This window comes from Trachypithecus francoisi, unplaced genomic scaffold (genome assembly GCF_009764315.1).
Source record: "Trachypithecus francoisi isolate TF-2019V2 unplaced genomic scaffold, Tfra_2.0 Lachesis_group4, whole genome shotgun sequence".
NCBI lineage: Eukaryota > Metazoa > Chordata > Mammalia > Primates > Cercopithecidae > Trachypithecus > Trachypithecus francoisi.
In genome coordinates, this window is record NW_022681469.1 from 92,126,035 (window position 1) to 92,151,618 (window position 25,584).

The window sequence follows — 25,584 nt, forward strand, 5'->3', positions numbered from 1 at the left end:
TTCCCTGTCACAAAAGAAATACTCCCTTTTCACACAACTGTACAATTTTACTGTTAAGTATTCTAGAATGCCTAAGAAAGAAGAACAAAATACACTTTACACTTCTTCTTTTCCCATATAGTGACTACAATTTAGACTGCATGCCTCCCCATGGATACATCCATGTGCTGTCTTTGACAGAGAACATCACTGAGTTTGAGAAAGCAGTTCACAGACAGAAGATCTCTGGAAACATAGATACACCGGAAGGAGGTTTTGACGCCATGCTTCAGGCAGCTGTCTGTGAAGTAAGACGTTTCACATTATTAAGTGTTTGCTAAGATGCACAACTTTCAAAGGATTTAGAATTTTTGTTTTCTCTTTGATTTGAGGAGTGAAAACGTAGTGTAGAAGAAAACATATCTTACTATCTCTTACTCCTCACCAAGGTGATTCATTTTGGTATGTGTTTGGGACAGAGGGGCTAAATTTGGGGAGGGATTTAAATAGGAAAAGATAAAAGGGAAGGAAAAGGTTATGCACGTGAAAATTCTTTCCAAAAGGGCTTCTTCTCTCATGCGCGCCACACTCCAAGGAGGAACTAGAAGTAGATTGTTGCCCTCCTCACTTCAGCTTGTTCGCCTCCTTTTTTTTTTTTTTTTTTTTTTGAGAGGGAGTCTCGCTCTGTCTCCCAGGCTGGAGTGGTGCAGTGGCGCGATCTCGGATCTCGGTTCACTGCAAGCTCTGCCTCCCGGGTTCACACCATTCTCCTGCCTCAGCCTCCCGAGAAGCGCCCGCCACCACACCCGGCTAATTTTTTTTTTTTGTATTTTTAGTAGAGACGGGGTTTCACCGTGTTAGCCAGGGTGGTCTCGATCTCCTGACCTCGTGATCTGCCCGCCTCGGCCTCCCAAAGTGCTGGGATTACAGGCATGAGCCACCGCACCCGGCCTCTCCTACTTTTTAATCTATCTTATTCTTCCTCCACTGGAACACTAGAAATCTCTAGCCAGGAACCAGTGTGGTTACATGGCTGTGGGAAAATAGAGGATGTACAAATGAAAGTTAAAGCTATTTATGCAGCAGCGTTGTACCCATGCACATTGTTCTAGCCTGACTTAATGTTCATCGACTCAAACATGATGTTTACTTGAGGTAAAAACCACAGTACAGATCTATGTTATTGTACAAAGTCTAATTACATGTTTATTTTTAAGAGTCATATTGGATGGCGAAAAGAGGCTAAAAGATTGCTGCTGGTGATGACAGATCAGACATCTCATCTTGCTCTTGATAGCAAATTGGCAGGCATAGTGGTGCCCAATGATGGAAACTGCCATTTGAAAAACAACGTCTACGTCAAATCGACAACCATGGTAATGTAGCAGTAGCCCCTTAGTAGATATGACTCTTTTGGCTAAAGTACAGTTTTAACTTGGCAACTCCACTATTTTTGTACCAGGAAATTACCTAAAAAAGAAACAAGGATAAGCCATGAGAGAGAATTTATGGAACAGTGCAATCTATAAATACTGATCAATAAAATATATGAATTAAACATTTCGACAATTTCTAGTAGCTGACTCTTTGATGAATGACAAAGCACAGTATAATTTTTGAAAATAAAAATGATACAAGATTTTGCTTTTTATGTAATTCTAGGACAAGCGAAAAAAGTATACCTTTGCTTTATACAAACAGACCAGTTCTACAGGGTCGATATCTACAAACATTTTAAGGAGGAAGCTTCACAGTACAGTAGGTAGAAACTAAATAGAAACCAAGGAAAGAAGACAAGAGAGTAAAACAAAGCAGGCTTTCTCTATTTTGTACCTTACTTCTCTCTGCATCTTATCTACGTAAGGTCTCTTTTTAAATGACTATCTGGCTTGCTTCCTGAGGGTTAGTATAAGCTCTGAATCATATATTTAATATAATCACCTAGAACCATATCTTCCCTGGCATTATCTAATTCTAGTTGTGAAGAATCAACAGCCCAAAGCATCATTTACTTCTGATGTTGACACTTATTTATATATTCTTGCATATGTTAAAACAGAACCTCTCCAACTTTCTCAGTTCAGGAGACCCTAGTCTCTCAGAGATTTTATTCCATGACACTCGTGGGTCAAAAGAAATACCTAATAGTTCTGTTTTTTAAGTGGTTAAGTCCAAATAACTCAACTATTTTTGTCTTAACAACTTAGTAGCTCCTTAAAAATAATACAAATGTATCAAATGTAGACAGACATGTTTCAGTTTTAGTAAGTAACTTACGAAGAGAAATTTTCAAATCCTGAAATAAGATTGGTCATCACTACCCTGATTTCTTCTTCCATGTTGATTTTCAAGTTGACCAGCTCGGCAAAGATTAATGTCATTTAAAAGAATAAGACCGAATGTAATCTTAAAACTATGAACTCCCTCCAACTAGTTCTTCATTGGTACCTGATACATGCTGAATGTCACTGTATTTCTCTTGAAGATTTAAATTATTTCCTGCCACCCTTCAGAGTGTGCTGCAGTGCACCAAGACACCCCACACACAGTTTGGGAATCACAGTATCAGAAGCATGAAAATTATGCTGAAATTTGTGTGGTTCCCATGGGTAAATTTTAAACAGATCACCAGTCCATCTGCAAAACCCTACCAGATATGTTGAAATTCTAGAGTGGCAATTGTATTACCATATGAAACAAGTTCAACCCTTGGTCATTTTAGTTTCTTGAAAGTAGTATCAAAATATAAACATTTTAAAAGGTAACAAGAGATTGAATTCAAAAATTCAAGAATTGGAGTTATTCCAACAGTGTCCTTCCCTAATTCTCTTCTACTCAGCCTTATTTGACTTTGACAGACCCACCTACTTCTACTTAGTCATTTCTTATCTACACTTCCTTCTATTTACCCTCTTTTGATCAGTGGTAGAGTTCTAATTTATTTATTGGGGAGTAGGAGAGGGTATAGGAAGAATTATTCTATTGTGAGACAAAGAGAAGGTTTTTATTTTTTAAGAAGAAATAACAATGACATTATTCTCAAATTGTATTATTCTTTTGAAGTTTTGCCAAGTCATTGAAGTCATCTCTCCATAATTGTATTTGAAAGGATACTATTGCTCATCTAGGGAGGATTTCCTAGGCAAAGAAATGCTGTAATAATTTCAGACATATACCACGTTATAGAACCTTATGGAAATAAGTTATAAGTCAGTCAAATTTTAGATAGGGCTTGGATTCTTATGATATCAGGAAATTGGATGATTACATCAATAACTTATTTTACCTTCTTGGTCATTGTTCCCAGTATTTAAAGGAATGACCCTTCCATATGTCACTGCTGTAGTATATTAAGTAATCCAAGGAATAATGTGTTTGTTAACACCTTAGAAGGATACTTTTATTTTATTTAGCCCAGGTCTTTGTTTTAAGGGATTATCTTCCTAAAAATTCTCATTCCCTTCATTTGTAGGGTCACTGCCTACATGTTAGGTAAAAGAAGCTGAAGCATTTTGATTGATCCTTTGACCATGAATTTATATATTCAAGATGTGCTACTGCTTTGGAACCTTCTGTATTGAAAGCTACCTTGACTTTGACTCTAGGCATATTTATTTGTGCGTTTTAAAATGACCTCTATCCTCCCCTATTTGGCCATTATGGAGGAATTTTAAATTTTGTATAAGACAAGTAATCAAATACTTTGCTTCTTGGCTTTATCTCCAGCAGCCGATGCCAGTAATGTTGAATGCTATCTGAGCTTCTTGGTTCAAGACTCTGAACCAAGATTCTTGGGCTTTGTATTTATAAAAGGAAATAATTGATTTAAAAAACCCTTTATATGTCTAAATTACATGGGACAGAGTTCCATTGCTTATACATATAACTATTTCCTGAAGGTCAATGTGAAACCTAGACTAATAAAAACTGCCATTTTATTGAGTATGTTTTCAACTGAAAGCACTACAGCAATCACTCTGCATACAACATCAAATTTATCTTTACAACAACTCTATAAGGTAGTTACAATTAGCCTTCTTTTACAAATAGAAGGACTGAGGGTCAGAAAAGCTAAGTAAGTTGCCTGAGGATAAACAGCTAAAACATTAATAAATTACAGAGCTGACCCCATTCCGTCTCAAGCTTATATTAAAATCTGCATTCTTTGCCACAGTCTGTCGACTGAAACGTAGAAGAAAAAGAAAAATAATGTTCTTGTTGTCGTTTCTTGTCTTTCTGGTTGCAGTCTTACTTATGAAAGTATAACCAGATGATTTGACTTGCATAAGTTATAAAACACTATATAATATAAAATAATTTATATTTATACGTTGTGATATTTGTATATGGTTCTGGCAAATGATGTTATACTATTGAATAAATTACATTTTTCACTGCTTTTTCTTCAAGATCAAGTGCCAGAATAAAAAAACTTTAGCAGTAATATCGTTTTATAATTTATCTGGTAATAATGACAATTTGAAATGTGACATTCTTTCTAAAATGGCAGATGTTAATACAAAAATTATTAATGGTGTAGTAGATTATTAATACTTAGGGTCTGGAATTTCACCCTGTCTCCCCACCCAGCTTCTCCAGGGTTATTTCCACCCTTAGTCAGAGCCCTCCCAGAAACTGATCACCCACCCCTTGGTGGAGGCCAAGAATAGCATGAAGGTCTTCAGTAACAATGAAAGGACACCAAGGAACAAGTATGTGGAGGTCATCCAGTGAATCTTATCAATGGGATTTTCAGATGCTGATGTGACTCACAGTTTTAAACAGCAAGATTCAAATTGGCAAGATCCTACCACATTCCTATCGCATGTACGAGTGCATACCATATATTCACTAGTATTTACCGGTTTAGGCTTAGTGTTTTTCCATGCAGCCTTTTATATGCCTCATCACATTATGGCCAGTGATTCTTTATCCCTCCTATCATATATCTTCTCAGAATCCCCTTACTGCTGGCTTCATAGTTGGTTCCTTTTCCTGCAGGCTCATTTTGATAGACTAGCTGCTGAGTAGATTAGCATCTTATAGTACGGAGGCAGAATTGCAGAAGGCCTATTAGGCATTACAGAACAGTTTTGCTTTCTTACTGGCAAAAATAAAAATAGTCAACACTGTGCCTCTCCTCATGCAACTTTAACATGTACTTGACTTTTAAGTATGCCATTTAGGAAGCTTTCCTTTTACTATGAATCTTAACTACTTGGAATTATACTTAATTTTTCCAGGACTGCAGATGAATAAAGGAGCTTAAGAAGCTACTTTGCTAATGTAGTCCATAACTTTGCTACCTGAGTTAACAAACGTTCATAAAGCTATTACATTTATTCCTTCTGAAAGGGATATTTCTGACATTTTCAAAGTCTGGAAGACATTTATAACTAATGTTGAGATCAGACAGAATTCCATGTGAGGAGATAATTGTGATCTTTTAATAAAGAGATCTGTTAATTTTGTTTGCTGTTTCCCGATGGAGACATGGCCTTTTCTACCTCAGAAAATGTTAAATCTCTCTCTTTCTCTGCTTCTCAACTTCTTTGTCTCAGACACATACTAATAAAAATGCAAATTCATTGAACACTTATTTTGTGCTCAACTTAAAACAACTAGAAAGTTTTAAGTCCATGTGCAGCTTTTAAAAACGATTGTTCCATCTTTTGGGGCATTTAAAAACTATAAAGTACCTGATTTCAGCTTGCTGAATGATCTGCTTCAAATTGTAAACACCATGAGAACATTTTTGTTTTTTTGTATTTGAGATGGAGTCTCACTGTGTCACCTAGGCTGGAGTACAGTGGCACGATCTTGGCTCACTGCAACCTATGCCTCCCAGGTTCAAGCCATTCTCCTGCCTCAGCCTCCTGAATAGCTGGGACTACAGGCGCCCACCACCGTGCCTGGCTAATTTTTTTTTTCTTTTTGTATTTTTTAGTAGAGACGGGGTTTCACTGTGTTAGCCAGGCTGGTCTCGATCTCCTGACCTCATGATCCACCTGCCTTGGCCTCCCAAAGTGCTGGGATTACAGGCGTGAGCCACTGAGCCCGACCTGAGAACATTTTAATAGTACTTTTATAGGAGAACTAATTTGAATGCTTCTCATATTCTCAAAAAAAGTGGCCTGGAAAGGATCTCTGCAAACAATATTTAGTTGGAATTATTTTAATTAAAAGCAAAATTGCATGTAGAAATCACCTGTGGCAGACTCAAAGTAGCCTGGCTCTGCTTGTTTGCCTTTCAAATGGGGCAAAATTATGGCTTGCAAAAGTGACACAATAAAATTCAAATTTGATAAAAATTTTTATAGAATGGAATATTCTCATTAAATCAGATATTTTGGGTAAAACTTTTTGTTGCCATTATTATTGAAAAACTTACAAAAATCATCAATGCATACCATTCTTCGGTAAATAGAGTATCATGATTACAACTGATGTCGTATTTGCCAGGAGCCGCAAACTCAAACATCTCCAGGGCCAGGTAAGAAAGATAAGCAAGTGACATAGGTCAAGGAAAGCACATCCAAGTGCATATCTTGCCTTTAAGAAATGCCTCCAAATCTCTCTTATTAAGCAGTCATTTGTTAAAAACTGTCTTTTCTTGAGCAGACCTATGGTGTTTGTCTCTTTATGTTCATTTAACACCATCCAACATTCCAGTGAAATGCAGCTATTGCTTTACTTCTGCTTTATAAATGAGGAGGGGAAAAGATGCTAAAGAGATCAGCATCTTGTCTGGAGTCACACACCCCTATATAGCAGTGCCCATAGTAGACTCTAAGCTGTGTAACATGAAACACTACTCATCATTGGTCTTAATAATTACAGAATGGTAAGTGAAGGCTTTATGAAGTTAACCTATTTAATCTCCACCATCTGAATGGTAGATACTAGTGTTTATATGTGCTTTATACCTATGGAAACTGAATCCCAGAAAGGTTCAGACAGCTGCCCAGTGTCACATAGCTAGTAATCGCAGAGCCAGAAGTTGAAACCCAGGTGATCTGTTCCAGAGCCCGTGCTAGTGGTGTGGTTCTCAGCTGGAGCGATTTTACCCTCCAGAGGACAATTTCAGGCCCCGAGACATTTTGGCTGTCATAACTATGGAAAGAGGGTGCTACTGGCACCTATTGTGGAGAGACCAGGGTGCTGTTAAACATCCTACAATGCACAGCACAGCCCCTTTGTCAAATAAAAAATATACCCAGCCCAAACCGTCAATAGCATCACTCTTGAGAAACCCTGGTCTATGCAGTTATCACGGTACAACTATGTAGATAAAAGATTTAACTATCAGGACAGTTGTTGACTGACACATCATTTGATGTTTCATCTCTAAATAAGTCTCTGCTGTCTGATTACTTCTGTGCTATATGCCTCTTTCCTCCTCTAAAAAATCATGCAGATAATTGAGGTTTTTATTTAAGTTGTTTGGTTTTTATATCTTATTATAATATTCCATACTGCAAATTTTATATATTCTATTATAAAAATTTGTATTATGGATCTCACTTGTGTGAAGAGAATCTTAAATGCTTTTTTATCCACCTAGATATACACATTATTAAAATTCTACCATACATCTGTACACAGTTATCTCTTTACCCAAAATTGCCCCCAATGAATCTTTCTTACCTCTTCTTTCCTTCTGACATTTATAAGTTACTTCCCACAGCCTTAATTACTTAGCAGCTGTCTTGGCATATTGCTTTCCTTCTCCCTTTTACCCAGAAGTGCTGGTTATCTCTATTAATTATTTTCAGAGTTTACAGAAACAATATGTAGAGAGGGAGTTGGAGTTCAGGAGCAGGGACGTCACCAGAACAGGAGAGCTGGCTGAGAGGGAACGTGTCTCCTGCTAGTGAAATGAAAGACATAAAAGATAAAATACTTTTTTGAAGATAGGCTGCTTCATGAAGGAAAGGGGAAGGGGCTTAGGCAATGGTCATTAATCCACAGGTCTCCTGTCAACAGTGGTTTATTTAAACATCTGTTACACATTTGTAATTTTTAAATATCTGCCTTGAGGTACTTGGAATCTTCTTTTAAAAGAGATTTCTCTCTAGGGCTCAAAAAATCTGTTTTTGTAGGCTTGAAAATTCGACTAATCTTTTTTTTCCCTTTTTTTTATTACACTTCAAGTTCTGGGATACATGTGCAGAATATGCAGGTTTGTTACATAGGTATACACGTGCCATGGTGGTTTGCTGCACCCATCAACCTGTCATCTACATTAGGTATTTCTCCTAATGTTATCCCTCCTCTAGCTCCTCCACCCCCTGATAGGTCTTGGTGTGTGTTATTCCCCTCTCTGTGTCCATGTGTTCTCATTGTTCATCTCCCACTTATGAGTGAGAACATGCGGTGTTTGTTTTTCTGTTTTCCTGTGTTCGTTGGCTGAGAATGATGGTTTCCAGCTTTATCCATGTCCCTGCAAAGGACATGAACTCATCCTTTTTTATGGCTGCATAGTATTCCTTAGTATATATGTGCCACGTTTTCTTTATCCAGTCTATCATTGATGGACATTTAGGTTGGTTTCAAGTCTGCTATTGTGAACAGTACTGCAATGCATGTTTCTTTATAGTAGAATGATTTATAATCCTTTGGGTATATACCCAGTAATGAGATTGCTGGGTCAAATGGTATTTCTGGTTCTAGATCCTTGAGGAATCGCCACACTGTCTTCCACAATGGCTGAACTAATTTACACTCCCACCAACAATGTACAAGTGTTCCTATTTTTCCACATCCTCTCCCGTATCTGTTATTTACTGACTTTTTAATGGTCACTATTCTAACTGGTGTGAGATGGTATCTCATTGTGGTTTTGATTTGCATTTCTCTAACGACCATGACTGATCTTCTTAATAAGCTTCTGACCAAACTAGAACTTTCCAGATTTAAGTTTTGTGTATATTTGGTCAAAGTGACTTCCTGTTTTTGGAGAGGGGAAGAGATTAAGAAGTTTTCGAAAGCTGCTTACATTTTAGAGTGCCATTTAAATATTGATTTTATGTGAGTTAAGTAAAAGCTGGTTGAAAACATGTATTAAATTTTTGTTAAAATGCAAATGTTTCTAAAAATTAAGAAGGTGAATGCTTGGCAAGCTGTGACTATCTTTTGTCAAAGCAAAAATACTTGAAAAGTAGTTGTTGCCATTTAAAAATATTTCCAATACAGCTAGACTTACCTTGCCTCTACTTGTTCTCTTTATTCACTAGCATTATGCAAACTGTCATAAATCTATTTTAAGGTTATGCCTTTTATTAGGAACAAGTAATAAGAATTTAGCTAGCAGAATTTGTGTTTTTGGAGTTTGTTTTTTTCCATTGCTTTAAATTTATATTCTTAAGAATTGCTCTGAGAAAAACTTTTCTTATGCAGATGCACGTGTTAATGCTTTTTAAGTTTCTTCATTAGTTGGTTTCATATCATGTGTAATGGCAACTCATGAAAATTTGATTTGTTTCTATTGCAGCAATTATAGATGATAGAGAAATAGTGTTGTTACTTAGAACTTACGTTATAAGTGAAACTAGTTAATTTAGCTCTTTTACCAAGTTCACATAGTTGCCACAATACAGAAATGTTTACCAATATGGTTTAACAGGATTTTTCCTTAAAGTTAACATTGGAGAGTGCATTGGGAAGCAAAAACTATGGAGTAATTTGTACTTAAATGTTATGATACTAATTGGGTTCAGTTGCATACTAATCTTTGGCTTATGCCATTAGGCACCAGTGAATGAGGAGAGACTACTACCAGTGAACTTTAACATCATCTCTCTGATAGGTATCTAGCTATGAACTTGTTATTTGAGACAATCATTTTAATTTCTAGAAAAGTATTTATAGAAAAAAATTACCAATAATATATCTAACTATATAACTGTAGATAGCAATTTATGTAATCACCAGATTTCTCATGTTCTCTAAACTAAATTTTATTCCAATTTTCCTACTCTTCTCTAACTTTTTCATTACCACAGAGAGTGGCACAGATGGCACAACATAAATTTTATTTATCAAAGTAAAGCAGGTTTAAAATACATCATACAACAAAAATATTGAGCATAATGATAAGTTGAGACATCTGTAATCTATACCTTGTATAAGCAATTGAAATAAGAATCAGAATTGGTATTAGTTTTGATCACTTACTGCATGCAAGAAAATGCACTAAAGAGTTCACATACTACTATTATCTTTTTAATCTTGCCAGCAATCATGGAAGGCAGGTATCATTCACATATTACAGAGAATGGAACTGAGAACTTTTGTTGTAAGGTGACAAACCTAGGAGTTGAGTAGAGAGTTTTCTGCTTCTAAAGAGAGTTATTATATCATGTTTTATATATGTGTGTATATATATGTTATATAACTATATCATGCTATATATCAAATGTGTATATATAGGTTTATCTAGATGTTTCAATGTGTTTGTGTATATTTGTGTTTATAGGCATATATATACACATGCATATATATTTGCAGTTCAATATTTGTTACTGAATTTCACCTTAGAATGTGATTGTCACTAATGTGTCTCTATTTCTGAATATTAAATTATCTGTCAGTTACATCACTTGGAGTCCAATGTTAATCTAAAGAGATGCTGATCACTCTTTGTTAGTTATGTTGCATTCAGCTCTCTTCATCTTTTTAAATTACAAGTTTTTATGGGACTTTTGTCTATAAAATATTTTAATACATGGATATTGATGTTATGTTTTTTAAAAATTTAAATGTCTCTAGTAAAACCATAGTCCTTCCCAGGTACATTTTTATGTAAGTCATACAGTTTTCTTCATAATAGATGTTTGAATAGGATGGAACTATGAAATTTCACTCCCTTATTTATTTTATTATTCATTACAGGAACATCCCTCACTAGGCCAACTTTCAGAGAAATTAATAGACAACAACATTAATGTCATCTTTGCAGTTCAAGGAAAACAATTTCATTGGTATAAGGTATGATACCTCTGAAAATGTGAAAATTAAATTTTTTTCATTGGTAATTGAAATTAAGACATTTCTTTAGAGCCACAGATAAGGATTCTGGAATTATTATACTTTGTACAATCTAAATTCTATATTGCATTACTAAAGTATCCTTTACAATGTCTTAACTTAGCATTTAAGTATAAATTCTATTTAGGTTTGTAACACCTAGAACTGAATCTGAGAACTGAGAATTGTATTCGGTACACTTGAACGCAACCTGATGCTTAGAGTGGTCTCAAATGTGGCAATAGTGGAGAAGCCTTACCAGGAAAAAAGTAGTTCACAATCCATCTTTGCATCTTGCATGTCTAGAGTGCTTCTTATTCTGGTCCATGAGCATATCCTCCTAATAGGTTAGAGTTGGAGAATATCAGCTTAATTCTCAATAGCACTGACGCACCTAGCTTTGGTCTAGGTCATTCAATAATGGACCAAAAAGGGCCATGGAAGTGGCTGAGCCAGTCAAAGCCTTGGTGACATAAGAATAGTCTTGGTGGTGTCTGGAGTCCTTTGGGCCAGGTGAGACCCTCAAGCAAAACAAAGCAGCTGTGTTACACTGGAGGTGCCATGGACCCCTCAGCCTAGAACTGTTTCTCTGCAACGCTGCTGTAGCTTTCTTTTCAGTCTTTAAGGCTCTTTCTTCCTAGAAACTCTCTTGTTTTCATTTTCGTGAAGCTATGACACCCTGATTTTCATTATGCATCTCTGTTCACTTGGTCTCCGTCATCTCCTTTGCTATCTTTGCTTCTCCCATCTATTCCCTAATTATACATCTCCCCTCAGTGGCCAGTTCCCAGTGCCCTCTACTAATTTTTTAAAACTACAGAGAAAGTGCATTTTTTGGCTTCAATAAATACTTGAACCCATTTGCATTTGCCACAAGCTAGTGTTCCCTCTACCAGTTTCCCTATTACCTACCTACCTTATCATCTGAAAGCACTACTTTAATCATAACACTTCTTCCCTTAAAAATCTATGGTGAAGCTTTATTTATTTAGGGTAAATGTATGGAATACAAGTGCAAGTTTGTTACATGTGTAGATTGTATAGTGGTAAAGCCAGGGCTTTCAGAGTATCTATCACTCGAATAGCATACATTGTACCCATTAAGTGATTTCTCATCATCCATCCCACTCCCAGGCCCTCACCCTTCCAAGTCTCCATTATCTATCATTCCACATTATGTATACACATTATTTAGCCGCCACTTATGGGTGAGAACATGTGCTATTTCTCTTTCTGTGTCTGACTTAGTGAAACTTTATTTAATTTCTTGTTTTCCCAAATGTATATACCATGGAATCACATTTTAAGGTAACAACAAACTAACATCTGCAGAAGTAGGACTCTGGTCAAAATTAAATGGCCCAAACCATTTTATTAACAATCATAACAGCTTCCACTTACTGGGTACTTAACTATTGTCAGGCATTGAGTTTGTAAACATTTATTAATCTAATCCTCTTAGTAACTCATAAAAATGAGGGCAGTCATCTTAATATGCCCATTTTAAAGATAAGAAACCATATTTTAGGAGGTTAAATACTTGCCCAAGGGTTTCTAACAACCCAAATCCTTTGCTCTTAACCTCTAAGCTTAATAGTTGGCTTTGAAATACCGTGCAGCTTTTTATAGCTTTTCTTCCTCTTTGCTGTTTCTCTAACATTATTTCTTGGTAGCATTATTGGCTCTAGCAGTTTATTCCTATTCCTTTAAAAATTTGCCATTAACTGATAAACCATAAAACCAGGTTTTTTATTATTAATTGAATTATGCACAGTATCAGAATCAACTGGCTCCAAAGCCTGGGAAGCTCCAGTGTGAGCCCCATGCATACCCTTATAGTCACCTCCTTTGACTGCCTAGAGATCTATTTTATCAATCACCTTTCACCTGGGTTCTAACAACCTCATGGCTGATCTCCGTAATCCATCCTCCGTCTGGCTGCCAGGATGATCTGTTGAAACCACAAGTGTGACCACAGTACTCCCTTGAGTAAAAGGTTTCAGCGATGCCCTCTGAATTAGAAGACCAAATCTCTAAGGTGGCACATAAGGCCATGTGGTCTCCGCTTGCCTTTTTGGCCTCATTGCCCCACTGTTCCTTGCCTTGCAGGGATGCTTCTCATCTCTCCAGCCACACTTCTAATCCTCCTGTGCATAAGCACTCAGCCAGGCTGTTTCTTTCCTCTCTGCCTTTGTTCTTGCTGCCCACCCTCGCCTCTCATGTCTGGAAGTCCTTCTTCCTCATTACTTTATTAACTCTTACTCATACTTTAAGATATAGCTTATAATTCACCTCCTCCAGGAAATAGTCCTTGGCAACCTTCCCCAGATCTCAAATGCTTGCCAAGTATCCCTCTCATTAGGGTCTATGCACATCTCTATTGTTTCACATGTTCACATGTACAGTGTTTAGTGAAATTGTCATCTATATGCCTGTGAGATCCTTAAGGGTGGAAACTATGTGACCTAATGATTTGGCATCTCCAAAGTGTGTATAAAGTAGGAGCTCAATAAAAGTCTAGTAAATAAAATTTTAAAATCTATAAATGATAATTTTTTCCTTATGACTTGAGATACCAAATTGTTAGTGTCTAAGTAATGGCTGGCATCCAGAAGGAACTTAAGGATATCTGTGAATAGAATAAAATGCAAGAATAAATGGATTTCAAAACTTTTTACCATTTGATTTCCTATAAATATGTGCCCTTTAGTCAGATTGACTTTTTTTCTATTTTTGCTTCATCTTCAATTCATGTAGACCTTTAAGCCTTTGCTCATTCTCCCTAAAGATGCCTACGGTCTTCTCCATAATTAATAAGCAACATCCATCAAGAACACATACCCCATGAAGTTTCCACTTGTGACTATGATTTTTCCTAACTGAAGAAGTTTTGGGAAGTGCTTCATTAAATAGTGTTAAATCATTTCCAAATTGCAGGCCTACTCTGAACCTTTTAATTTGCAAATGTGCATTTTATGTTTCTAAGTGGAAGAAACCATATGCAGAACTTCCCGAGGTTATTTCCCCTCAAAACCTTTTGTATGTTTAAAATCTCTTGATCTTTACATTCCATGGAAGATATGTGGGAGATGCTCATCTGCATTTCGATTGGATTTTTAGGTTGTCATGTACAGTGATTCCGGATGCACACACACAGTCATGCACATGTACAGACACATACAACCATTACATGGGTATATGTTCTGGCTGCTCTACTAGATTGCTTATATTTTTCTTGTGTCTTATATGTTTTCATTCATTTAATCGTTCACCTTCAACTGATAACTACAAAAATATTTACTATTTTTTGGTTGCTAACCCATTACATACTATTGTCATTCTTTAAATGCTATTGATATGTTTTATAGGATCTTCTACCCCTCTTGCCGGGCACCATTGCTGGTGAAATAGAATCAAAGGCTGCAAACCTCAATAATTTGGTAGTGGAAGCCTATCAGGTATGTATATATTATATACAATTTTTAAAATAAAATTTTTACACCAATTTCTGTGGCAAGGTACAAAGTAGTGCTATGTCATCTTGAGAGGAGAATTAGAAAGCATTTTAGATTAAGAATTAGGAATCTGAATTCCTGGATTCATCCCTGGCCCTACCACTAACTAGCTTTTTTCTTTGGGAAAGTCATTTCTACTTTCTGTGCCTCACTTTTCTCATTGACAATCAATGAAGATTGGGCTAGAGGCTATCTAAATTTCCTTCTACATCCAATGCTCAGTGAATCATCAAGTCTTAGCTATAGAATGTACTTTATTACCATGAAATTGCATCATTTCCTATCCCATAATGATAAAGTAGAAGTCCACAGTTACATAAGGCAATAATCTGCCAGGGAAGTTGAACTATCTGGGATACAGCAATTATTAAGAGGACTCCGTTGGGGGCTCTACGATCAACCACTTGATTGTTCAACAATTATTTTAGCAGTTCTATCGAAAGAGTTTGATTAAAAGAATCACCTTAGTGGATATTCTATTTTCTTGAGTTCATCGTTGTATGCTGTCATCAGTCCTGTGAAGAGTGAATGCCTCAATGTAAAGAATTTAAAGAAACATCTGTTCTTTCAACCTGGATCATTCCTGAATAGAACAACCTCTGTTAAGATGTTGCAATAATAGTGACTGCTACTTTTTTACCACTAAGATCCAGTCACTTTCCATACATGACCTCATTTAGTCCTCACACCTGATCTATAAGGCAGGTAGTTAGTACCCATGTTGTATATTAGTAGAAACCAAGACTTGGGAAAGTGAAACAAGCTTATCAAAGGTTGTTCAACTAATAAGCAGAAGAAAGTGGGATCAGAATCCAGGTGTTCCTTTTCTTCAAGCCTCAGGTGCTTCCTCCTGTGTGATACCACCTGTTTTTCATTGTTTTATAGTGTGTCAAAAGATATGCTTTATGTTGCCTTGAATTTATGGGCCAACTATAAAGTCTCACTTTCCCAAATCCTCTGACTCCCTTCCTGACACGTAGAGTTTAATAGTTAAATTGTAGCCAAAGCATTGTGGAAAAAACCCTGGCTTCTCTTCTCATTTTCTACACACAGTGCACCTGCCTTTAGCTTGGGCACAAAAGAGAAAGGCAGGAAGTAGACACAAGATATAAAATGAAGAACTTGTTTAAACTTTCATCTTCTAAAAGGAAAATAAATCTTGCTTGGTTTGTTTTCCCTGAGTATAGTTTTCTATATCTGAAAAGTATGCTGAGTAAAATAAGGAAGAGCGTCTTAAGTTACATCTTTCTCACTGTTACAAAAGAAAAGAACAGTGAGACTGAAGAGGGACTTATCACAGAAAATCCAATGTGTCTACAATTCGTTCCCATCAGTAGTCTGTTCCCAAGAATAATCAAAATAAGAGAAGAGCTTATGCTATTAGAAACCACCCTAAATTCTTTAGTATGAACCCATTTATTACTCCAAACAAAGTATATAAACTGACAGATTTTTACCTGTGTGTCAGACTGCCCAGTGGCAAAGGAGACAGCAACATTTGGTTATTTTGCCTAGCATAGGTATGCAATGCCTTAGCCCAATGTAAACAGTAGAAAACCTTAAACAGTGGAAAAATGATATTAAATCCAACAAAAACTTACTGTGGCTAACTACTCTCCTTAAGTTGGAATTCTGTTATTATTTTATATATGTTTATATTATCAAAAATCTTCTAAACTTTCATTTTGTGTTCACAGTCCAACAGAATCAATTCACAAGCCATTTAAGAATTATGTAGAATCTGCCTCTGTACCTACTAGATACTAAAAGGGAAGCTTAAGATTATGAATTTCTGAATCCCCAAACTGGGCAAAAATTTAAGGATTTGTCTTCACCTCAGGCTTGAAAAACATTGGCCTAACTAGCTAAGATCTTTTTCTTTTCTTTTTTCTTTCTTTCTTTATTTCTTTTTTTTTTTTTTTTTTTTTTTTGAGATGGAGTTTCACTCTGTCTTGCCCAGGCTGGAGTGCAGTGGCAAGATCTTGACTCACTGCAACCTCCACCTCCCAGGTTCAAGTGATTCTCCTGCCTCAAGCTCCAGAGTAGCTAGGATTACAGGCATGTGCCACCCACACCCAGCTAACTTTTGTATTTTTAGTAGACGTAGGGTTTCACCATGTTAGCCATGCTGGTCTGGAACTCCTGACCTCAAGCGATCCACCTGCCTCAGCCTCCCGAAGAGCTGGGATTAGAGGCGTGATCCACCACACTAGGCCAACTAAGATCTTAAGAGAAGCAGAATTTTAGAAGGGTAAACTGAGGATGCTCATTGTGTTAGGCATTTCCTTCTGATCTGCTGGTTGCCACATATCAACATCCTTGTATACCGTTGGAAGTTTCTATTGATTTACCAAAATTACACAATTAATTGTTGCAGTATCTATGAGCTCTCTGGAAGACAAAAAAAAAAAAATGTGACTGACATAGTCTTACCTACTGTAAATAATACTTACATTGAGAAATTAGAGGAAAGTCTCTTGTTCTAAAGATATGCTGCCAGAATTCCATGATTAATTATTTGTCAGTAAGCACATGTTTCTTTGTTGATTATACCATTGAAGAAGAGAAATCACTCAAGTAAAGAATTAGAAGCCACTGGAAATTATTTTTCTTTTCATAACCCACTGCTTGCTCTTTTCTTTTGGTACATACTTCATTTTTCCTTTTTTTTTTTTTTGTTTTTTTTACAAGTGAAGGATTTTTGCATGTGGTAGACTCTTAGCTGTATGCAATAAAGTGCACACAGATCTGAAGTATACATTGAAGTTAGATAGATCCTTTGGAAGTCGAAGACTGTAGAGAAAGAAATTAGTGTGTGCCTGCCACACAATAAGCATTAAATAGATATTTATTGAATGAGTGTATACATCGGTGAATAAATGAATGAATGAATGGTTTTCTGCCCAGTAAGAGGCCCTATTTTGGTATTAAGGATTGCAACAAGCTTGGCTGACACAAACAAGTCCCAGGGACTTGGGAAAAAATTCTAAGCCATTCTTGGAGAACCTTATAGAACCACATAGAACCATATCTGTTAGGTAATTCTTGTTCCTTCAGTGTAGAAATGGCCTCCCTAAAATGTACTTGTCAATTCTGCGTCAATAAGGCATTTTAGCTATCATGATAGTCTCAATTGTTTGAAACAAAAAATATTTCTTTAGCAGCTTTATATGACAGAAGCATTTTCTACATTTTAAGGTGTCAAGATTTACCCTTTATGATGATATATGTGTTCTCAATGTTTAATTATACTTTATCATAAAATGTAGTTATTACTGGAATAAAAATGGCTATTTTGTTAACAGACTGATAAATATCTTTGAAGGGCTCAAAATGCAGTCATGGAAATACGTAAAAAAAATAGAATAATTTGAATGCAGATAATCTAATCCTTCAGTATTTCTTATGTATTTCAAATACAATTGGGTCTTTATGTGGAAACACTGTTTTTATTCATCCTTTTATAGAAACAGACTCTTTGATCTAGTTAAAATTAAATCTATAATGATTTAATAAGCTTGACTCTGCTTTGTTGCTTACATTTGAAACTACTCTCATATGTAATTTAAAAATAATGTCTCTGCAGAAGCTCATTTCAGAAGTGAAAGTTCATGTGGAAAACCAGGTACAAGGTGTCTATTTCAACATTACCGCCATCTGTCCAGATGGGTCCAGAAAGCCAGGCATGGAGGGATGCAGAAACGTGACAAGCAATCATGAAGTATGTGGGTGTGCATTTTTCCCTTTTAAAATAAACTAAGTTGCTTGGCATACTTTCTTACAGAAAAGTCAAACCATTCTGAAACATTTTACTTACTACTGACTCTAAGAATCTTATTTATACTTCAGGGTAACTTTCATTGTCTCTCCTCAAAGTTCCTCTTTGTTTTAGCTCAGTCTATTGTTCTCTCCAACTCTCAGGTTTTAATATGTATAAAACCTGTATGTATAAAATATGTATAAAACTTATACATTTTAATATGTATAAAAACGGTTACTGTCTTAGAAATAGTTATTTCCTTCAAAATCTTATTTTGGAAGAATGTTTTTTTTTTACCTTTTACATTGTTTTTTTCTTTTCATTTGCTTACATGCCATCTTTCCTTCACTTTCAATGTGTGTGTGTGTGTGTAATATTAAACAATATTATTTATCAATAGTAACTTTAAACTTAGGTGTCATGACCAGCATAAATTAGGAAATCATTTATTCTCAAATAAGTAGTGTCTATACTTATAATAATGATAATGCCTTTTTGGTTTCATATTCACAAAGTCTCAAAGTAATGTGAAATTTAAAGTCACATACCACAGAAAAGAATGGGAATGATAGAGCAGTTGATAAAGGCTAAGAATTTCAAAATCTTTCACTTTGTGATTGCCCCAATACACTCATAATTATCTAAATTATCTAGAAGGAGGTATGGAAATTTGTTAAAAACAATACAAAATGAGAAGAGCCATCATTTACCAAAAAAGAATGGGACGTAAAGGAGAGAGATCCAGATTGTAACAGTATCAGGAAACAGCACCAGAGGAGATAGAGATTCTCCAAGGATTGGCACAATAGAAAGAGTAACACAAAGAAACATATAGTCTTTGTTGGGTGAAGTGATTTTGAGTGAGTCATTTATGTCATGAGGCATTGTCTCATTTTTAAATGAATGACTTGGACTAGAAGATTTCCAACCCCCTTTCCTCTGAAGTTCTATGATGATTAATTATGTAATGTCATGCTATAGAAAAAAAGAAAAAGTTATTGAAAGTGATAGAAGATTCTAAAAATGAATAAAAGAGAATCCTGTCTTCTCTTTAGTTAGAATATGTTTTTCTATCTTAGGAATTTTAGAGCTGTATATTTTAAATTAATTATTGCAAGTTTCTAATTCTGTGGTTTCTTCTATGATCACTCCATGGATTTTGTTCAAAGGATATCATATTTTGCAAAATACACTTTGGCTTTTCATTAAAACTACAGAGAAAACTTTTTACTAGCAAATATAGCACTAAGTTACTTCATGAAAAAACGGCTACTGTCTTAGAAATAGTTCCTTCAAAATCTCATTTTGGAAGAATGGTTTTTCTTACCTGTTACATTGTTTTTTTCTTTTCATTGGTTTACATGCCATCTTTCCTTCACTTTCAATTGAGTGGTATAAATAGTTTAACTCTCAGGAATAGTCATACGACCTCTTAGTTACAGAAACCCCAGAGTATGATCTACTGTTAGAGATGGCAGTGGCCACATTAACTTACGTATCTGTTAAGCCTCAGCATTCTCAAAGACAAAAGCATTTTAAGTATAACACCAACTGTATTGATTTTAATATTACAGAACAAATTCTAGTGTTTCATGTATATATAAGCCAAATTTAGATACTTTATATTTTTGTATCATAGACACATATTCCAACCAAAAAGCTCAGCACAAATTAATTTTAAATTGTAATGGATCTCAATCCAACATGAAATAAATATACCTTATTAACCAAAGTACCTAAAGACGGTAAGGTGAGCCAACAAATATAAATAGACATATTAAATCAATTGTGTTGTGCAAAAAGAAGAAATAGAGAAAAAGAAAACATTTGACCAGTTCCTGCCAGCCCAGCTCCTTAGTTCTGGGCTATCTTCTTCCACTGAGACAAACAGATGACCTGTGCTGAGGTCTTAAGATTTGAGAATGAGAGTCCTAAACAATTTTCTTTTGGGTAACATCACAGAAAGCCACATGTTTTCCTCCACTGAAACCCTGTATAAACTAAAATTTAACTCCGAAACTTTACTTGGGCTCCTAGAAAATAGGAACAAAATTAAAATTGTTCATTTGAACATCTTATCTCAGGGTTTTTAAAATCTTTTATTTATTTATTTATTTATTTATTTATTTGTTTATGAGACGGAGTCTCGCTGTGTCACTCAGGCTGTAGTGCAGTGGTGTGATCTTGGCTCACTGCAATCCAAGTGATTCTCCTGCCTCAGCCTCCCTCCAAGTAGCTGGGACTACAGGTTCATGCCACCACACTCAGCTAATTTTTGAATTTTTAGCAGAGATGGGGTTTCACCATGTTGACCAGGCCGATCTCGAACTTCTGACCTCGGGCGATCCAACTGCCTTGACCTCCCAAAGTGCTGGGATTACAGGCGTGAGCCACCGCGCCAGGCCTCATCTCAGGGTTTTAAACCAGTAGAGCAGAAGCCCTTTACTTTGGTTTATGTGATCTATCTCTAGTGTCAAATATTCAATACCCCACATTTTAATGGCTGAATTTAGAAAATGGTCTATTCTTTCTCATGTTTGCCAAGAAATTAATCATCAGTGATGGGGTAGACACTTCAAAAAGGCTTGCACTCAAGTCTATTTAATGGTGCAATATAGGGATTAGCAGTCATTATATTCTTTAACTCTCAAGCTCATTAATTGGAGAATAAATGACATTAAAAAGAGATGTTGCATGTATATGAAAGAGATTACATGTGTTTATTTTACAAATATTTTTAATTTCTCTAAGATGGTTTCTTATCAATGCAGTTATTAACAGATATAATATCAGTAATAAAAATAATTAAGGTATGTAAATATGTTTCCTTTTTCCTCCTAAATTTAGGTTCTTTTCAATGTAACAGTTACAATGAAAAAATGTGATGTCACAGGAGGAAAAAACTATGCAATAATCAAACCTATTGGTTTTAATGAAACCGCTAAAATTCATATACACAGAAACTGCAGCTGTCAGTGTGAGGACAACAGAGGACCTAAAGGAAAGTGTGTAGATGAAACTTTTCTAGATTCCAAGTGTTTCCAGTGTGATGAGAATAAATGTCATTTTGATGAAGATCAGTTTTCTTCTGAGAGTTGCAAGTCACACAAGGATCAACCTGTTTGCAGTGGTCGAGGAGTTTGTGTTTGTGGGAAATGTTCATGCCACAAAATTAAGCTTGGAAAAGTGTATGGAAAATACTGTGAAAAGGATGACTTTTCTTGTCCATATCACCATGGAAATCTGTGTGCTGGTGAGTATAAATATATACAGGCAGCTTTTACTTGTCACTATTACACCAGCATAGATATTAAAGTATCTTTAAGTCACATCTTTACAAATTAGCAAAATTGAATCTGAATTTGTTATTCAAAGTTTCATCGTCCATGAAATTAGGGCATGGCAACAGATTTATAGTATGTGATTTTGATATTTATATTTTAACCTATTTTATACAGGAAATGCTTCAAAATAAAAATCTAAAATTAATTGTTATTCTCATGCTTTCCTTGATCTTGGAAAGAAATATACCAGAAAAGGAAATGCTGATGATATCTGACACATTTTCTGGAAGAATCAGAGTATTCTTCTAGAAGGATCTGATTCATTCTGGTAAATGGTCACTCCCTCCAACTTGTACATAGGATTTTATTTCTGTCAGAATGATAGGGAGTGAGGTATAAGAGTATATTTTTCATTCATATGAAAATCTTTAATGCATTATTATAAATGGTATTCTAAGCTGGCAGTAATTTAAGCCTCTCCAGTTTATTTTGGGCCACCACCAGCAACAAAACTGCCAAAGGACAGCATTCTTCAAGAAAATACTGCCTTACTAAGTAATCTAAAAGATTCGTCCTTGAGGCCACACACAGACCAAATTTTAAACATAAAATAAATTAAAATAAAAATACCAAGATTACTCTTGGGCTATTCAATTTACTGCCACCTACAGGTTAGATTCCAGAAAATCTAATCAACATTTGCAAACTAAAACAAAATACTGTTTTTAAGTCAATTAAATAAATTACCTGTCATATGAGTTCTGTGATAATTTTCCTGTGACAATATGCTAAATTTACTCATTGAGAAAAACATCTTTTTAGTATCTGCATTTTAGTTAATAAATATTTGTTAAATTATTGATGAATGGAAACATGTCATCATAAGCATATGGGATGTAACAAACCTATAAAAAATAAATGGTACAATCTAGTCTAAGCTGAAAATTTGGCCTGTATCACCTAAATGTGCAGTGGAAATTGTCTTTTTTTCTATAACATACATAGAATATTTTAATATACAAACATGTATTCAACTGTAACTGACATCATGGGTAGGATGGATTATAGATGACTTTAAAATGAACCAGCAGTTGTCTACCATATTTTACAGGAAGGAAAAATATTATTTTACAGTGAAGAGAAAGAATTTTCTGAAGTCACGTCCCACAACTGTCAGTCTCTCAAGAGAGTTTCAAATACATTTGAGTATTTGTCCCAGTCTCTGCAGTAAAATATCTAGTGTACTAGCTTTTCTATATGAGTATGATACTACTGACCCACAAGCAGTTGAAAATCTGCTTTGAATTGTTTCTGTGTAAGTGCAGACTGTAACTGACATGTACTTTCTCCACTAGTCTCCTTTGGGAATAAAAACACATGTTCACAGGCCTGCTGGCGAGGATTCAGCATAAGCTTGCACAGCACACAGGGCTTGACCGACATTTGTCTGGCCTGGACTTCATTAGTTTTACACTTAGCAAATTGAGCTGGTCCTACAGTAGAATCTGTGGAACAATTATCCTGTGAGGTGCTCAGCAGTAAAAGAAGAGAGAGAGGGAGCTAAGAAAGGAAAGGAAGGGAGAATGATAGAAGGAAGGAAGGGAGGGGAGGAAGGAGAAAGGAAAGGAGGCAGGGAGGGCGAGAGGGAGAAAAGGGGAAGGTTGGTTTGTGGCTAGATAAGCTTCAGAATTCCTATATAATCACGTGAAATGTACCCCCTTTTGACAATTTCTGGTGCACACTGGCATATTAAGTTTTGGACACTTTTTCTGTCTAAAATCCATTTAACTCTGTGTAACTGTTTTCTTCACCCCACATGCATAAATGTCCCCCCACCACACACACACCATCTTTCTTTCTTTTTTTCATTTACCATCTAAGAACAGCTCACAGGATAGAGGAGTATCTGCCCTGCTAACTTACTAAATAATGCACTGAGGATGTGAAAGCATTTGTTCAACTTCCCAAGAGATCTGATCCCTAAACATGGCATTAGCAGTACTGAAGCACTAGAAAGGTTTGCCTCACAGTCCTGTCAAGTTATCCTAGGCCTTCAGCAACATCAGAAGACTGAGAGAATAGGTGATGGAAGCCATTAATCAAATACCTGTATTTTTTTTAACCTCAAGTCAGGGAGTTAACATTACTTCGGCCTTTGCAGTTTCTTGATAATGTGTGTGGTTTTAATGTAAAACTGAATATGCAATGACATTCAAGTAGTCTGGCAGTCACTAAACAGGGATGCCCTTCATGCTTGTTAGCAGAGTGCATTAGCATGAGGAGATTATCTACAGTAGAACAGCTTTGAAAACAGATCCTCCTAAATCCAACACTTTATGTCAGACCAACGAAAAAGTGATGCTGTTTCCATTCATTGGACTGTCAGTGCGTTTCCATGGAGATGATACAGGAATCCATGGTTGAAAACTCTTTACAAAGTCAGTGATCCAGATAACGTAGGTCCTGCGGTGTCTTCCTCACAGGGCATGGAGAGTGTGAAGCAGGCAGATGCCAATGCTTCAGTGGCTGGGAGGGAGATCGGTGCCAGTGCCCTTCAGCAGCAGCCCAGCACTGTGTCAATTCAAAGGGCCAAGTGTGCAGTGGAAGAGGCACGTGTGTGTGTGGAAGGTGTGAGTGCACCGATCCCAGGAGCATCGGCCGCTTCTGTGAACACTGCCCCACCTGTCATACGGCCTGCAAGGAAAACTGGTATGATTTCTCTGATTCCAAACATACACAAAGAATAGCTACTTTTGTCCTTTTTTGTTCTGACTTCCTTAATCTTAAACGTTGCCGGATACATGGTGACCAGCACGCTAAAAAAGAATTAAATGAGAAATGCTATGAATTAGAAGACTTAAATTCATATCTTTGACCCCTGGATAGCTGTGGAAGCATTGGAATAAATCTGGACACTCACTACCGTAGCTTTTTGGAAATTAGAGGTTGCCTGCTGCCCAGCATACTATTTAGTAATAGAGTGATCTAGAACAAGTTGTTACAATTATCTGTGCTTCAGTTTCCTGATATCAAAAGTGAGGATAGTAATAATACCTTGCTATATTTCTGTGAAAGAATCAAATGATTCACATAAAAAAACTCACCTTTGTACTTGATGCATGGCAATCATAGAATGTTAGCTGTTACTGCTATGTTTTATTTTTAATATTTTAATGATAAAGAACAATGGTGTCCGTGACACACCTTAGAAATAAGTGATCTATAAATGAAAGGTGATATGTTAAATGAAGGCAACATTACTCTTTTGTGCCAATAAATATTTCAGTAACAATTTGAGATCTGCACAAAGACTACTAATCTAAACATCACTGTAACTTCCAGTTTGTTTTATTCAGCATTTTAAACCATTGACTTTCTCAGATTAGTAGCTCAAGTAAGTTTTTTAGAATTATGCATGGTAATTTATTTAAATCATTTGGAAATGCAATCCTTCAATGTAATGACGGCGTAATTTCTAATGAACATAATCAAAATTTGATTTGTTTCTGCATTGTTATTTTGTGTTTTGTTTTCTTGTGGAAAATATTATAGTCTACCACCTTTTTAAAGAATAAATATTTTCACTTCTGTTTCCCCTTGCAGGAATTGTGTGCAATGCCTTCACCCTCACAATTTGTCTCAGGCTATACTTGATCAGTGCAAAACCTCATGTGCTCTCGTGGAACAACAGCATTATGTCGACCAAACTTCAGGTAGACCAAAGCTTAATAATCAAAGCACAGAATAGTGTCTGTAGAGGATGATCTTCCCCCAAAAGACCCATAAGTAACCATGCTAAAGAAAGGACCGGGCCAGGTGTGGTGGCTCACACCTTTAGTCCCAGCACTTTGGGAGGCCAAGGCTGTTGGATCACCTGAGGTCAGGAGTTCGAGACCAGCCTGGCCAACATGGTGAAACCCCATCTATACTAAAAATACAAAATCGGTCAGGTGGCTGGCGCCTGTAATCCCAGCTACTCAGGAGGCTTAGGCAGGAGAATCGCTTGAATCCGGGAGGT

At 36.1% G+C, this 25,584-nt stretch overlaps 1 protein-coding gene across 2 annotated transcripts in view; it reads left to right on the top strand.

The window, feature by feature from the left end:
- The window catches only part of ITGB8 (integrin subunit beta 8), an 85,461-nt gene that overhangs the window by 50,591 nt on the left and 9,286 nt on the right, over positions 1-25,584 (top strand). For both annotated transcript variants that reach the window (XM_033192845.1, XM_033192846.1), the window contains 8 exons: positions 122-287; positions 1,197-1,355; positions 10,873-10,968; positions 14,376-14,465; positions 18,109-18,243; positions 21,130-21,535; positions 24,050-24,275; positions 25,170-25,279. In XM_033192845.1, the coding sequence (XP_033048736.1) occupies positions 122-287; positions 1,197-1,355; positions 10,873-10,968; positions 14,376-14,465; positions 18,109-18,243; positions 21,130-21,535; positions 24,050-24,275; positions 25,170-25,279 (1,388 nt within the window). The remainder of the gene's footprint in view (positions 1-121; positions 288-1,196; positions 1,356-10,872; positions 10,969-14,375; positions 14,466-18,108; positions 18,244-21,129; positions 21,536-24,049; positions 24,276-25,169; positions 25,280-25,584) is intronic.